Below are 17,119 nucleotides of genomic sequence, written 5' to 3'. Positions count from 1 at the left end.
ACAACAAATAGGATAAGTAGAAAGCAATTGCAAGATACAAAGAAGGATGTTGAGGTGACCCTCATCATAGGAAGAATCAACTCACCAAGAGGATATAACAATTATAAACACATAGGAGTCAAACACAAGAGATCCCAAACACTGAGAGAAATGGAGATAAAAATAGACAGTTCTACAAGAATAATAGGAAGCTTCAACACCCATCTGCAATGTGGAGAGAACAACACAACAGAATATCAAGAAAGACACAAAGAATTAAACAGCACTGTAGGACAAGCATACGTAACAGACAAAAATAAGTTGTTCCTATTTAAACAGCTGGATACACTGGGATTCATATCCTGAATAAATAAAGAACTTCCATAACTAAACAACAATCAGAACAAGCAAAACATATGACCCCATTCAAAAATGAACACAAAAAATTTGAGCAGACATTTCTTCAAAGGTTTATCAATGCCAATAAGCACATGAAAAGAGGTTCAAAATCATTAATTATTAGTGTTGGTGAGCACATGGAGAAATCAGAACCCTTGTACTGCTGTTGGAAATATTAGGTGTAGACACTCTAGATAACAATCTGGCAGTTCCTCAAATTGTTAAAAATATGACCAAGCAATTGCACTCTTAGATGTACACATCAGAGAAAACACAGGTCCACAAAAACCTTGTACATAAATGATCACAGCAAAAGCAAAAAATTGGACATAATCCTAATACCTATCAACTGCTGAACAGACTGACAAAATGTAGTATATACCCACAATACAGACTATTATTTGGCAATCAAAAGAAATGAAGTACTGAGAGATAGGTGCTACAATATGAGTTGACATTGAAAAAATTACACTGAGTGAAAGAAGCAAGTCCTAAAGGACATATATTATTGTATTCATATAAAGTGTCCAGAAGAAGTAAGCCTATAGAAATATAAAGGATAAGGTTTCCTAAGACTGTAGGGGACAGGTACATTGCACAGTGATAGCCAAGTGACATGGGGGTTCTTTTTTTTTTAACTTTGATAACTTTATATTTTTTTGATTATTTTTTTAATTTTTTACAGACTGCAGTTTGATTCATTGTACACAAATGGGGTATATGTTTTCATTTCCATGGTTATGCATGAGTAGATTCATACCATTCATGTAATCATACATATACATAGGGTAATGATGTCTGTCTCATTTTGCCATTTTTCATACCTCCCCCTCTCATTTCCCTGTACATAATCTAAATTTCTCCCTTCTTCTCTCACCCCCCCACTCCCCCATCCCTATTATATATCATCAACCAGAAAATCTTTTCCACATCCACTTCAGATAGAGCACTAAACTCCAAAATTTATAAAGAACTTACAAAACTTTATACCAAAAATACAAAGAACCCAATCAATAAATGGGCCAAGGAACTGGAAAGACACTTTACAGAAGCAGATATACAGGCAATTAATAAATATATGAAAAAGTGTTCAACATCTCTAGTAATTAAGAGAAATGCAAATTGAAACAACTCTAAGATTTCATCTTACTCCAATTAGCATGGGGGTTCTTTTTAAAGTAATGAAAATGGTCTAAGGTTGATTGGGGTTGTGTATGCAAAATTGTAAAGATCACTGAGCTGCAGACTTGAAATGAGTGAACTGTGAAGCATATCTCAACAAAACAAAACTGTTATAAAGAAAAAAAGACATGCTTAACATAATACATAATAATCATTGGGAAAATGCAAATTGAAATCATACTAAAAACTATTAAGCACCTATTATATATACTAAAATATATATTTTTAAAACCTGATAATACCAAGAGTTAGAGAGGTAAAACAGTAATTACATCATTCATACAGTGAGGAGGAGAATGCACCAAATATCTATTAAAAACTTTTTTTTTTTTGGTACCAAGAATTGAACCCTGTGACTTAATCACTAAGCCAAATCCCCAGTCCAGTTTTTTTTTGTTGTTGTTGTTTTGTTTTGTTTTGTTTTGTTTTTAATCTCTAGACAGGGTCTTGTTAAGTTGCTTAGGGTGTTGCCAAATTGCTGAGCCTGGCTTTGAATTTGCCATCCTTCTGCCTCAGCCTCCCAAGCTGCTGGGATTACAGGCATGCACATTGCACCAGACTAAAAACATTTTAACATATTTAATTCCAGTGATTTATTCATGGAACTTTATCCCATGTCTGATGTCTTTTAAGGGAGTGTCCAAGTCTTACAACTCTCTAGTCCCTAGATCCCAGCCCTGCCCTCTTTAGTAAGTTGTTGCTAATAAGTATGCTCAGAATTGGATTGAATCAGAACAGTCTCACACCCAGAAACCAAGTCTTGATTCTGTTCAGTCATCCTTAACACTATATGTAAGAAAGTCTGCTTACAAAAGTAAGAACAAATTTAGTCCCAAGTGAACTCCCTCCTTGAACACAAAGCACACATCTGGTGGTTTCTTAAACTCATTACTCACAAAGTTCCCACACATGGTAGGCATGCCATAAATACAGACTCCATTGGTTAATTTGTCATGAAGGTAAAGCAAGATGACCAGCGTTCATTATTCTAACTGTATACACTGAAAATTTTCTGACATAAGTTCTGCAGAAAAGATCAAATTGCCTCATAAACACACAGTTGTCCCTTTCAAGTAGGACAAAACTCTAAGCTTTCAGTGTTTGACCTGTATTCACTTAAGTGCCCCTCACTATTCAGTCCTACCCCGCCACTGACTGCAAGCTCTTGTTACTCCAATTTTAAAACAAAAGATGGTATGTAAGGTCAATGGCATTGTTCTTCTAAGGGCAAAACAAAAATCAAACAAGCCAAAAAACAAAACAAATCAAAAAATCACCACTCTTCACTTACAATAGGCTGGAGAAGGTCCAGTGGGTCTCTGGTTCTGAGACTCTAAGTGGGTCCCTGGAGCAAGGTGAGATTTCTTATTGGAGTCTTGCAAAAGCATCAAAAACACCTTTTTGAAAAAAGAAAGATACATATATTTTATGATTCTCCCCGCATTATATTTGTTTTGCCTCAATCACCCAACTAGGTCACAACAACAGCATCCATCAAACACACTCATATTTCATTTAATTGGTATAATTCTAAGGCCACCTGGTTCTCAGCAGGCTGGCCAATAGGCTGCCCATAATACACAAAGATAAGTGAAACTTGACCTTGAACCTCAGGACCCATACATGCCAGTAGAAAGCTGGTCAAATCACAAACAGCAGTAGGCAGAAGGAGGGAGGGAGGGAAAGCAGTAATATGGTATATCCAATTCAAATCAAATTTGTGACTCACTGTGACAGCATCTTAGAAACTTACAGGTGAATCAGACAAAAAATGTGAAGTCACAATTTAAATCATTCATAGTTTATTTAGGGTAGAAGGATCTCGTATATAAAAATCCTCAATGAAAGTATGTTCTCCATGGGCCAACGTGCCATTTCACTACAGCAGTTAATTCAAGTAACTTGTTTGAAGTCAATGTGCAGTCCGTGCTGGGAGCAGAAGCCCAACCTCAATGGGTTCACATCCAAAGCAACGAGAACATGACGAAGAAGCAAGAGTGTAGCTAAAATAAACAAGGATGCGGTGGGCTGGGGATGCTGAGGCCTTTGAGCTGCACCAAGAGACCTGGCAGGGATTTATGAAGTGATGAAGAGAGAATCCCTAACATACACAATGGGCAGAGTGCAAGAGGAAGGTGTTTGGCCCATGCATAGAAGTCAGAAGAGCCTCAACCCTGCAGCTGTGCAGCCCTGTGGTCAAAGGCTGAGGTTCCACCGTTGGCAACATTTGCACCAGCCTCACCAACTCGGAGTGTGGGCTGCCTCACTATAAAACAGGCCTGACAACAACAGTGGCTCAAGTTCAGTAGAAGCTGACTGTGAAGGTCTTGGTACGGATTCTGGAACCCTGTAGTGGCTATCCTATCATTCATGTCTTTAGCCAATATTTATGGAACATTCTTTATGGGTCATGCACTAAGTGAAGCAGGTCTCCTTTGGGGTCATCTGCGCACATGCTTCCATCCCTCCTAATTGTGTACACAGCCAAAAATATCTGGGTTCATGGCCCTGGTTCCCCTTCAAGGGGGTACGGTTCCATTGGCCATCCAGCAGGTACTGCACACTCAATGTGTCCACACCCTCCCTGCACTTCTGATTTCTGTAAATAGCATCATCATTTTGATTCCCTTAAATAATCAAATAGGCATGACTGTCTCTAGTTATTACTGAGAAGCCCCCAGTCCACAGGGGATGACAGAGGGAGGGCCCCAGAGAGAAGCAGTAGAGAGCAAGCAAGCCTGTAGGGAGATGTATATAACCTCTCTGCATGTGGTTAATTAGTTTGGATGGAATCCTACTGAGCAAAACCTGCATCCTCCACAATGGTGAAGGTCAGGAGATTTCATTCCATCAGATGTAGTTACCTTCTGAAAGACAACAACACCCTTTGCCTATTCCCACAGTAACACCTCCAGGAAAAACTGCAAACCTCACTATCACTGCAAATAATAATGACAATGATGATTTATAACAACAATCTGAATGTGTGCCAGCCATGTGGCCTTGAATAAATTACCACTTTGTGACTTAGTTTCCCAGCATGATAAGTGATGACGATACACATTGTAGGAGTATTGTAAACAGTAAATGCATTCACAGGGAGAGTGGTAAGAACCATGCCTGGCATACAAGAAGTGGGCAACGTCTGCACCTAAGGGTAGCCAGAGGATGTCCATGATATGCATATTTCATCATGAAATCAATCCAGTAAGACGAGTACTGTTATCTCCACTTAAAATGATGGTACTAAGGCTTAGTGCAATGAGTATTCACCTAGTGCATTTACAAATGAAATTAGAAACGACAGTGGTGTGAGTCCAGATTTGTTCATTGAGGGAAGATTTTCCTTCTTATTTTATTCTAAATGGAATTTTTATTTAATGGCCACATGTACCTGTGAATATTCTAAGCATGTTTTACAACAAAAGGTGCATTTTTAAAAACAATCTTCATCTATCCTGTTTGACTTTTCCATCTCTCCCTGCTCTCATGAAAAAGGCTCTGGGCCAGCATGAGTGGATGTGTATGATATGTGTGTCACATGTCCATATACGTGTGTGTTGAAAGAAGAAACAAACAACAGAGTTCCTGTTCTCAATAACTTCACAGATCAGCAGGGGATGTAAGTATAATACAATACAACACACACGAAGAATCAGGGTATGATGTGTCAGAATTTCTTGAACTTGGCATGTGAAAGGTGAAAGGCAAAGCTAAGAAAATAAGTATGTGATGAGTGCCATCTAGTGTTCACTCACCTTAACTGCAGGCACACTAACCAGAAGTCTCTGAGAAATGAAAACGTCAAAGTAGCCCAATGGACAGTTAATAAAGGTCACATTTATCAAAAACAATATGATACTGATCACTGAGGTCAAAAATTTGAGATCTTCCCAGCGGATTGTATTTATTGCTTTGGGCTGGGATTCTCATGCTAAATGAAAGTGCTCAGACAGATACTGTGCAATTTCTATTGGTAAATGTCCAACAGAACCCTAACATTCCATCTAGAACATTACCAGAGATGTAATGGAAGATGTTTAAGAAGATTTTAAACATTTCATTGAGTTTGGAAAAAATGGAAGTTCCACATCAAAACTTTAATATATTCTTTACTATCTGATAAATATCTTCTAGTAAAACTTAACATCTTTATCTGTACTGATAAATCTTCTCAAAAAAATGTTTAGATAGCCAAAGACAACATGTTTTGTTTTTTTTGTACAATTATGAGGAGGTGTAACAATTTTTTGCAAAAAAATAAAATAAAATAAAAACAAATCCCATTATAGATAAGAATGTGAAAGGCCTTCCAGTGTAAACACTTCTTCAAAAAAGATAGCTTTGGCAAGTCCATAGGAAGCTATTTGAAAGCAGGCTAAATGTATAACAACATCTCAGCCACATTTCCACAGTTTAAGAAGAACTTGTGTTTGTGTGCTTGTTATGAAATGATATGTATGTTCACATCTTTCTCTTTGGTTTACGTTTTTTCCTCACTTTTAACTTACTAGAGGCCATAGACCAACTCACAGAGACCAAATAAAACCTATGCCTGCCTCTTTTATAAAAAGGACTAGAAAGTTGTTTTCAATCTTATCTAAAATATGACTTTCTTTAAATGCAATGCCTATGAAATTTCTGCTCTTTCTCCTCAGGAAACAATAAATTCAACACTTTGGGGATTCTTCATCTGGGAACTTTGTCTTCTTAATTTAAAAAAGCTTCAGGGTCTAAGTGTCTATGATGGCCCAGTGTCATCTCAACCCTGATTGTGCTATCAATCCCTCAGACTGGAGTGCAGTGGTTCATCCTTCTGTATTCTCTGTTTAAAGGGCATTGTCAAATAGTGTTAAACCCTAGCTATGATCCACATTTAAAGTGTCAGTATGATGGACTATATCCTGGAGATGGTCAGCACAAGGTGCCTTTTGACTTAGGTACTGGAGAAATTGATGAAGCTGACCAAACTTCTGTAAGAAAATGACAATAGAGTCCATTTGAGTAATGACATTAACAGAAGAATTTCCAAACTTCGACCAGAATGTAACATAGATTGTATTCTTTCAGTTTCCTCAAGGTGATAGGTTTCCTTGTTTGTTTATGCTTTTGCTTTTCAAAAGCAAGAGGTGGCACCTCATGAAGAGCTTAAATGATAAACATGAGAGATACTGCACTCTCCAAATACAGGATTCTTTGCAGACTACAGAATGCAATGTTGCAGCAAGATTTTATTATTATATAGCGATGTGTATGAGTTTCCTGTTGCTGCTATAACACATCAGCACAAAAATGCTGACTTAAGAAAACATAAATGGGCCCTCCTGAACTAAAGTTGAGGGAGGATACAGCTCCTTCCTTTTCCAGCTTCTAGTGGCCACCTGTATTCTTTGATTTGTGGCCATCCTCCATCTTCCAAGTTCATCACTTTCAAAAACTGCTCCATTATGACATCATCTTTTCCCTGTTTGAGCATCATCCTACATCTCTCTTATGAGACCCATTTGATTACATCAGGCAACCCAGATAACCCAGGAGCATCTTCCCATCACAAAGTCCATGCTATTGACACTTATATTCTCTAGGAATTAGGATGTGGACATCCTTGGGGGTCCATTATCCAGCCTATTACAGAGCTATCACACTTTACTACATTTCTGAAACAGGGCTCTTTATTGCATGTGTCTCTGGACACTCTGAAGACACTAAAAATTAGAAGGTAGAGTGGACAATTTTGGAGTTCAACACAATTAAATTCTAGTTTCTGTTCTTAGGCACCTCATTACCCTTTTTGGATTCAGTCTGCACAAGGTAAGGGGAATAAATCAGATAAGATGTAAAACAGTTAACTCTAGGTCAGACTTGGGGTCTACGACATTCCACAGTGCATCTTTATAAACAGAGAATGCAAGAATGAGCCCCAACTCTTCAGTCTGAGGGACTGATAGCACAGTGTTTAGCAGATACCAGGCTGTCAAAAATACTTAACTCTGAGGCTGTTTTAAATTAAGAAACCCTAAGTCCCCAAATTAAGCATCCTCAAAATATTAAATATAATGTATTTTTTAATAAGAAAAAGTAGGATGTCTCAGAGAAGTAGAAAATGGTTTCCCCATAACACTAGGATCTGCTTCCTTTTCTTTCCTTCCTTTCTTCCTCCTTTCTCTCTCTTCTAGCGGGAGAAGCACCAGATTAGTATATGGGGCCAGCATAAAGTGGGATTGTAGTGGGGCAGTTTCCCACAGGAGAGTCATTAGCAGCATAGCACTGTGGAGACTTTGGCAGAGTGGCTGCATACAGGAGGACTGAAGAGGTTCAGGAACACTGAAAACGATAGAGACGTTTCTCACAAATAAGGAAAGAGGAAATGCTGAATGAATGCTGTGCTACTGGACTGGAATTGAGCTTGGGATTTTCCAGATTTAGGTAGAACAAGAAGCAAATAAAGATATGACTCTCTCACTTAATTCAAGCAAGAACCTACTAGCAATCCCAATTGCCATGTGCATACGGAGCAGCCAGGAGTTCTTAGAGAAATGGCTGATTCTGGAGCCAGGACTAGAAAGCTCAGGGAGATCCTAGAGCATTTTGTTCCATCCAAAAGTAAGAAAATACTCAAAGAAGAAGTGGGGGACATATTATAAGGCACAGAAGCCAGAATGAAGGAGTTTCCATGCCTAAACCTGTTAGGATATGATCATTGAAGTAAATAATGACCATAATGAACTGTAGCTCATTGAATAAATTTAAAAGCTGTGAGTTGCTACTGATATAAATAAGTAAGTGCAATAAAGAGACAGCTCTTCCTCTAAATAATGCCAGTGAAACGTGGAATGAATGATAGAATTGCAAAAATCACCATGTGGCAAATGCCATAGTAATAATTAATTTGGGCAAGGAATATCAATGGGTGTGGAAACCAGTGGGTGAAAAAAGTTGAATTCAGAGAATCTTAAATATATTCTCAAAAAATAATAAAAAAAGAAAGGAAATTAAATTTCAAGTAAAAGCCCACAAACATCTCCTCACCTGGGTGATCACAGGTCTCCCCACGAGCAGAGGCAGATCAGCACTATGAGCCAAGTGACCAGGAGTAAGGAAACACATATTACTCCTATAATATTCCTGACAAAAATACATAGCCTGACCCACTTACAAGGAAATAAGGCAAACCCAGATGGAGGCTCACTGTGCAAAATGATGGCTCTGTAGTCTGCAAAAGTATCAAGGTAACAGAAGTCAAGTAATCAGAATTTTTGCAGAATGACAGTGACTAAGGTGGCTACAACCAAGCACAGGTCATGATCCTGGATCTCAGCTTTACTCTTAAAGGCATGACGAAGACAAATGACATTTGAATGAGTGAACTGTGCAGGAATACTTTGTTCTATTTGTTTCCCCAAAAGTAAGAAAAAATTTTAAAAACATATCAAGCTCTTCTCTGAACATGGTTTTCATCCAAAGCCCATCTCTGAATGCTATGTGCAATAGAGACCACTGAGTCATGCACCCAAGGAGCTGGCATCTAGGTATCTAGGACCCTTTTGACAGTGCTCACTCACCAAGACATACCAAGCTGGATGGGAAGAAACTGCCCATCTCTCATAGGCAATCAGGCCATCTAGGATAATACTAAAACTTCAAAATTAATAAGCATACACTTCTAAAATTTGCTCTATTTATATTATGGCAAAAAAAATTTGTGTTGGGAAATTTCTGAAAAGGACTTTATATGCATAGTCACACTCTCCAGTCGTCCTTGGTCCCCAGTCCCACACAGAGCAAACATCATTCCTTGCCAGCATCCTCCTTAGCTGCAAGCATTGGAGTAGAAATTGCTAATGCCTTTATAAAATTGAGGCATGCTCCAATATCAAATCTCAACTTTCATGGCTTGAGGGTATATTTAGAGACCATGATGTAAACAAAATTTATTGTACTTTAAAAATGAAATCTGTTTTCTAGCTGCACAGAGAGAGTCAAGAGAGTTACTTGGCAGGTCCTCCCCACTCCAGTAAAGTCATCAAGCAAAACGCAGATGAACAAAGGAAAAACAGGCAGGGTGCTGGACCAGCCGCGCCAACTGTGGGTCGATAGGAGACATGAGAAGGCAAAATCAGTGGTTGCCAAATGTAGAGAGACAAAATTGCTTGAGACAGACATTTTATAGACTACACCAAACAAAAGAAAATTCTTTAAAGGTGTTCAATCTTTTTCCAATTTAAGATATATTTCTCAAGCAGATCCAAATGTACTATCATGTAACAATTTGTTAAATCTCATATATATTTTATGTCATCCAAATCCTTTGCCTATGGTTGCCTTGAAGACAAATAACTTCTTTTTTTTAACATCTATGTGTGTGAGAGAGAGAAAAAGAGAGATATACGGGATCTCATAAATCAATATTTATTTAGGATCTATTATGTACAAAGCACACACTAAACATAGAAGGTGGAAATTTCTGCAAGAAATTGAGAAACACATATTACACCTCCAAAGAAATTGAGCAACTCATTCTATGGCTGCTAGTTGGATTTGTTATTGGGGTGACACATTAAGAGTGTGGATTCTGGTCAAAGAAAAAACCATCTGCAGAGGCAATTTGCACGGATTCTTTTAAGTAGAAAGGGTAGTGGGAATTAAACCCCTCTGTATTTTAATTGTGGTGGTTGTTCCACAGCTCTATGCCTTTATCAGACTCATAGAATAGATTTTAATGTGTGGAATTAAATAAATATTTATTTTTAAAGAACAGAGCACAAAGAGGAGAATTAATTTTTTTTTTCCAAAAGGAACATGGATGAGTAAAGTATGAATACTAATATGTTGGAGAAGAAAATGAATACTAAACATAAATGGAAATATAGTATAAAAGGAATTCTTTTAGGAGTTACATTCTAATGGAAAATCTGATGCAACATTAGAAATACAGAGGGATTAAAATACAGCAAGATTTGATCTCAGAATGGGCCACTGTACATGCATTATAGATACAAATAGTGGTGAAAATATCGATAAGTTCTCACCTTTGTGTACTACCTTGCAATGTATAATCTGAAATCAGTGTTATTCTACTACTTGACACATGCAAAACCTTTATGTGGAAGTTAGGGAAGATACTCCTATTTTAGAAGCAAGGAAAATTCAGTTAACAAAGAACTCTTAAGTCTCAACAATAACAAAACAAACAACCCCCATTAAATTTTTGACCAAAAGATATTATCAGATACCTCACCAAAGACTATTTACAGATGGAAAAATAAGCATATGAAAAGATGCTCCACATAATATGTTGTCATGAAAATGCAAATTGAAACAACAGTGTGATCCCAGTACCATCAGAATGGCTAAACTCAGAAGACTAACACCACCAAATGCTGGAGAGAGAGGATGGGTAACAACAGGCACTCTCATTCATATTTGGTGGGAATGCAAAATGCTAAAGACACGTTGGAGGACAATTTGGTTGTTTCTTTCAAAAGTCATACTCATATATGAGTCAGTAATTGCAGTCCTCAGTATTTACCCAAATGAGTTAAAATTTTATGTCTACACAAAACCCTGCACACAGATGTTTAGAGTAGCTTTATTCCTCACTGAAAATTTGAGAAGCCACCAAGGTGTCCTTCAGCAGGTGAATGGATAAATAATCTGTGGTTCAGGATGCCATTCAGGACTAAAAAGAAATCACTACCAGACTATGAAGTCATGGAGAAAACTTAAATGCATATTACTAAGTGAAAGAAGGCAATCTGAAAAGGCTATATACTGCCTGGTTCCCAACTCTATGACCCCCCAGAAAAGGTGAAACGGTGGAGACAGTAAAAAGATCAGGGCTAGCAAGAGGTTTGGAGGGAGGAAGGGATGAATAGTCAGAAGACAAAGATTTTTAGGGCAGTGAAAACTCTCTGCATGATGCTATAATAGTGACACATGTCATTATACACTTGTCCAAAGCCATAGAATGTGCAACCCCAAGGTAACCTAAGGTAAACTATGGACTCTGGCTAATGGTGATGTATCCAATTGATGTGGGTTCTTCAACTGAATCATATGTATAATTTTGTGGGGCATTTTGATAGTGGAGAGGCTGGGTGAGGGTTACTGAGGGATAGTTAAAGGGAAACCTTTTTCACCTTCCACTCAATTTTACTATAAACCTAAAAGTGCTCTAAAAATCCTTAAAAAATAAATTTTAAAAATAACGAAACTCCAGTCTAAGTTATTCATCCAAGTTCATCACATCACAAGAGTCAGTGTCCTCACCCTGATGCCCAGTCCCCTTCCACTGCAGATGAAGAAACTAGGCCAGGGGTCAGTAAGGAAATCTTATTTGTGAGTGGAATGTGAGGTTTGTTTTAAAATGATAAAAAGATTGAGACAGATGGTCAGAAAGCATACAGGGGCACAAATGTGTAAGATAGTTTTTGGAATCAATTATTTGACACCATCACAGGACTTAAGATTTATATATCCATGGAGCCAGTAAATCTGGGAATTGGTCCACAGAGATGGTGGGGGACACCTGTTCATAATTTCTGCAACACCTTATCAGTAAAATCAGAAAACTAGGAAACAACCTAGGTACCCCTTCAGCAGGAAAGGGAGCAGCCACAGAATGGAATCCTTATAGCAGAAAATTTGCCAGGAAAATGGAAACTACTTAAGATAGACATTGTTGATTGGGCAACTCCTATCAAAAAAGGTATATACACCAAGTTTTCATATCTGGTTTAAATCTCTAGGCATGGCAGGACTGACAGTACAACAAGTTTTTAATAGGCACAGCTATCCAGGGAGAAGAATTAGTAGCAAGAGAATAGAAGTCAGGATTAGCTGTGGTTATCCCAGGAGAAGGTAGGCATGAAATTTGATGAATAAAGAAGCAAAGCAGAAGCCAGGAGGTGGAAAGAGGAAACAGCCCAGAAAACAGAGCCAGGTTCCAGCTCCTAGGCCTGTGCACACCTGTGTGAGAGCCCCTGAGCAGGATTTTTCACTGTGGAGGTGCTGCACAGGACAGCCCAACCTCTGGGAGGTTTCTCAGGTTAGTGGCTACTCCTGGGATATCTCCCATGATTTGCTGTGTGAGGATTTGCATATGGTTTGAGTGTGTCTCCTTAAGGTTCATGTGTGGGAGTCTTGGTCCCCAATGAGGTGGTGTTGAGAGGTAGTAGAACCTTCAAGAGGTGAGGCCTATTGGATGTGACTAGTCACAGCTCCTTCATGATGGGATTGATAATGGTTTCAAAGAATGGGTTGGGTCACCGAGATTGGTTCCTGAGAAAATGGGTTGTTATAGAAGCCTGAACCCAGCCTCTCCCTATCCTCTCCCAACATAATTCCATCTGCCATATTATGATGCAGTCAAGAGGTCCTTCACCAGACTCAACAAGGTGATTCTACCCAATCTTAGACTTTCATTACTGCAAGCTAAATAAACCTCTTTCCTCTTATGATACCCAGGTATTTTGTTATAACAATGGAAAACTGATTATGATGCACTATCAATTAAAAGAATAGCATCTGCCTACGTGCCATACTCCATGCTAGCAGTTTCATCAGCCCATTTGTGGTTCTCTTCATGATTCCCAATTCACAATCAAGGGTATTATATGTGTTTGTGGGGGGGGTCGTTCCATAGAGAGACCATGCATAAGTGATTGTGGGGATTGGGACTCTTCTCTCATCGTTCTGCGTCCTGGGCTGGTCCTGGCAGTTCCCGTTCTCTACCTACTCCCTTCATTACATCCTCACGGCCAACACAGAGAGCACTGATGGGTGCTGTCCCTCAGACTGTGTCCACACTGGGCTCTTGGAAGGGGACTTCATTGCCCCAGGGGGGTATACAAGGAAAACACAGAAACCTCAGTTCCTATTTCTAAGTAGAATCTATAAGAAGCATAATTCCTAATGTGTCAGACACAGTTAGCCACTGGCATCCTCCAGGGCTTTGGTTTCAAAGAGAGCACTTTTCTGTGGCCTGTTTAAGTAGATTTTTTTCGATTTATCTAGTTTTTACTAAAACAATGCTAATGAAGGATTAGCAAGATTCTTGCAGACTATATGAAGAACACAAGTGAAGCTAATGTGGAAACAGCAGGACCGACTTGTCTTATTCCTGTGGTTCTTTACTTTCATCTCAGAAGTAAAACCCAACCAAAACTAATAATTAGAAAGAAAAAGAGAGAAGCAGGTGGGGGAAAGAAAGGAACTACCAAAAAGAACATTGCACTGTCTCGTTTACGTATTCTATAGTTGGGAATAAGCCTTTCACTAAATAGTATGAATATTTCTGAGGCTTCTCCTTGAGGACATAGCATTGTTGGTCATATAACCACAAAAAATAGCAAAAACATTTAAGAATAAAGCATCCACCCAGAAGAAATAGACCTTCTTTGTCGTTTTTGTTTTGTTTTGTTTTGTTTTCTGTAACGTTAAAATTCATAAATATTCAAGCCAAGCATTCCACAAAATTTCAGTCTTCTTAATGATAAATATTAAAAGGATTCCTGGGGTTTCTTATTTTTTTAGCAACAGATAAAATGTCACTTAAAAGGAACATTCGTTTTTCCTGACAACAAGCATAACTATAAATAAGTAAATATAACTCTATTGAGGGTGAATGCATTATTTCATTAATAAGTGTGCCTCCTTCAAACAATCTTGACCCATATTCCCACAAATTCTGCCCTGCACTCAGAGTCCATGAAAGCAGGAAACAAGTACAATCCACACACAAGACAACACAATAAAATCAGGAAACCTCCTAATTAACCTAGTGGCTACAGAGACAGACACTTAACAAGTCTGAGCTTTTTCAACAATAACAAAGTCTCCTTATAATCCAAAATAAATTATTTAAATTTTCCATTCCAAGGAAATGATGAAGTAACTCAGGATAGTGCAACAGCTCTCAAAGATGGCATTTCTTTATGGCTCAGGGAAACTGACTCACGCTGGTCCAAAGTTCACAATTATGTAAGTTACTAGCTTTCTAGTCTAATATTCAGATATTTTATATGTTACGGTTTGGACCCAGTCCCCAGCGCAGCAACATTTAGAGGTGCGTCTTTGAGAAAGTAATTGGATCATGAGGGTTTGACATCATCAGAGAATTGTTAGTCCTTTGATAGCTGAATGGATGGCTAAGAGGAGGTGGAAACTGTAGGCAGGTGGGGCACAGTTGGAGGAAGTAGCTTACTGAAGGTGTGCCCTTTGAGACTGGATCTTGTCCCCTCCCCTCCTCTTTCTCACACATGCATTTATGGTCACCAGGAGCCTAGACGTTTTCTTCTACTACACCCTTCTACCATGATGTTCTGCTTCCTCTCAGACCAAAAGCAATGGAACTGGTCAACCATGGACTAAAAACATAAGCCCAAACCAATGTATCTTCTTCTTTTAAATTTGTTCATGTCAGGTGTATTGGTCCCAGAAAGGGAAAGCTATTACTCTGTGCAAGCTTCAGAGGCAGTGACAACTGCTAACAGTCAGGTCCAAGTATGGCACTTAATGAGCTGCAGGCCTGAAAACCTATGTCCATGGGGAACTTCATACCTATCCTGATCCAAGTGTTCAGGGAAAAGGGGACTTAGGAAATTCTTGGTTCCACTTTGGCATGGGAAAGAATGCTATCTGCCAAAAATCCATGAAGATAAAGGTATATTTCATAGAATGGGTATGATTTAAATCCATTGTCACTCCAAAGTTAATGGCAACAATTTCACATGTCACACTACTGTAGGTAAGAACCATTAACATTTTTGATTGCTTTGTTCCAGGCATGTGACTATTATTATTTGTCTTTGGAGTAGCCATTTAAACTCTTCTGATTTTTCCATTTTAAAGATCAAAAAACTAAAGCTCACAAGATCAGAGTGATTCATCCAATGCCCTAGAGCTAGGAGGGAGAAAGATCTGGATGTAGAAGTGTCTGGGGGCAAAGCTCAAGCTCTAGGGACAATAACTACTCTCAGAAGCCAGACGTGTCTTTGGAAATGTCCTGCACATCATTCATTCAATAAATATTTATTAAGCGACCACAAATGCCAAGAACTGCACTGGGTACCACTAGAAGGGAGTGAGCACTGCCAGAGCTCAACTTCCATGGGAGAGTCAGAGACGACACAGAGATCATACCAGGCCTGCAGCAGGAGAGGAGGGCATGGCCTGAGCTGGCGCTGGGGAGCCCAGCCTTTGAGTGTTTTGTGGAGGTAGCATTGGTGTTGAGACTTTAGGAACAAAAATAAGGACATAGCAACCATACCATAAAGGACACAATGGCTCTGCAATCTTTGGTTCAAGGAACAGCTCATATTCATCATGTGCGTTTATTAGGCTGCTTTTTTTGTTTGTCTCCATGTGCCACAACTTGCTTTATCAAAAAAAGGCATAATGGAGTGGATGTGGGGAAAAAGGCACACTCATACATTGCTGGTGGAGTTGCAAATTGGTGCAGTCACTCTGGAAAGCAGTATGGAGATTCCTCAGAAAACTTGGAATGGACCCACCTTTTGAACCAGTTATCCCACTCCTGGTTTATACCCAAAGGACTTAAAATCAGCATACTACAGTAACACAGCTACATCAATGTTTATAGCAGCTCAATTCACAATAGCTAGATTGTGGAACCAACCTAGATGCCCTTCAACAGATGAATGGATAAAGAAACTTTGGTACACATACAAAATGGAATATTATTCAGCCATAAAGAAGAAGAATATTATGGCATTTGCAAATAAATGGATGGAATTGGAGAATATCATGCTAAGTGAAATAAGCCAAGCCCAAAAAACCAAAGGCCAAATGTTTTCCCTGATAAGTGGAGAACGATATATAATGGGGAAGAGGAGGTGGGGAATGAGAGAATAATGGGGGAACTTTAGAATATGTAGAAGAAAATGAGAGGGAGGAGGGTATGAAAAATGGTGAAATGAAACAGACATCATTACCCTATGTACATGTATGATTACACGAATAGCATGAATCTACATTGTGTACAACCATAGAAATGAAATGATGTACCCCATTTATGTACAATGAATCAAAATGCAGTCTGTAAAAAATTAAAAGCTAAATTAAAAAAGAGAGAGAGAGAGAAAAGGCATAATGGAGGCAGTGGGAATGAACATTCAACCTTGATAGTCCATGGAGTACAGAGTTTCACCCACAAAAGCCAGCATGTTCAGAGAATGTGACTCATTACTAGAAAACGTAGGTCCAAGTGCAGTTCTACCACTTACAACAGTGTGGTCTGGGGTTGAGAAATTATCTATCTAAGCCTCAATTTCTGCAACCTTAAAAATAGGAAAAACAAGCAGCTATTGGTTTTGAGGGAATAAAATAGATCTAAGAATAAAAGTGTTTTATAATATTACATATCATTTTTTTTGTTTTATAGTCTTCTATAACTAGAGTATTCCAGACAAAAGGTATGATGGCTCCTGTCTACTTAGGACTAAACAGTTTCCCCCTATCCATGAGGGATGCTTTATATAATCCAGGGATTATATGGATTCCTAGATGCACTGTTTTTTTCCAGTACATACTTACATAC

At 38.6% G+C, this 17,119-nt stretch overlaps 1 protein-coding gene across 1 annotated transcript in view; it reads right to left on the bottom strand.

Moving 5' to 3' along the window:
- Positions 1-17,119, bottom strand: part of ABCA13 (ATP binding cassette subfamily A member 13) — a gene marked incomplete at its 5' end in the record, with an annotated part of 484,952 nt that overhangs the window by 237,297 nt on the left and 230,536 nt on the right. Inside the window, 1 exon segment of the mRNA XM_079150399.1 lies at positions 2,848-2,957. Within this exon segment, the coding sequence (XP_079006525.1) occupies positions 2,848-2,957 (110 nt within the window).

The sequence above is a fragment of the Sciurus vulgaris genome (assembly GCF_902686455.1).
Source record: "Sciurus vulgaris genome assembly, chromosome: 8".
In the NCBI taxonomy this organism is placed as follows: Eukaryota; Metazoa; Chordata; class Mammalia; order Rodentia; family Sciuridae; genus Sciurus; species Sciurus vulgaris.
This window is presented reverse-complemented; position numbering and strand designations above follow the sequence as displayed.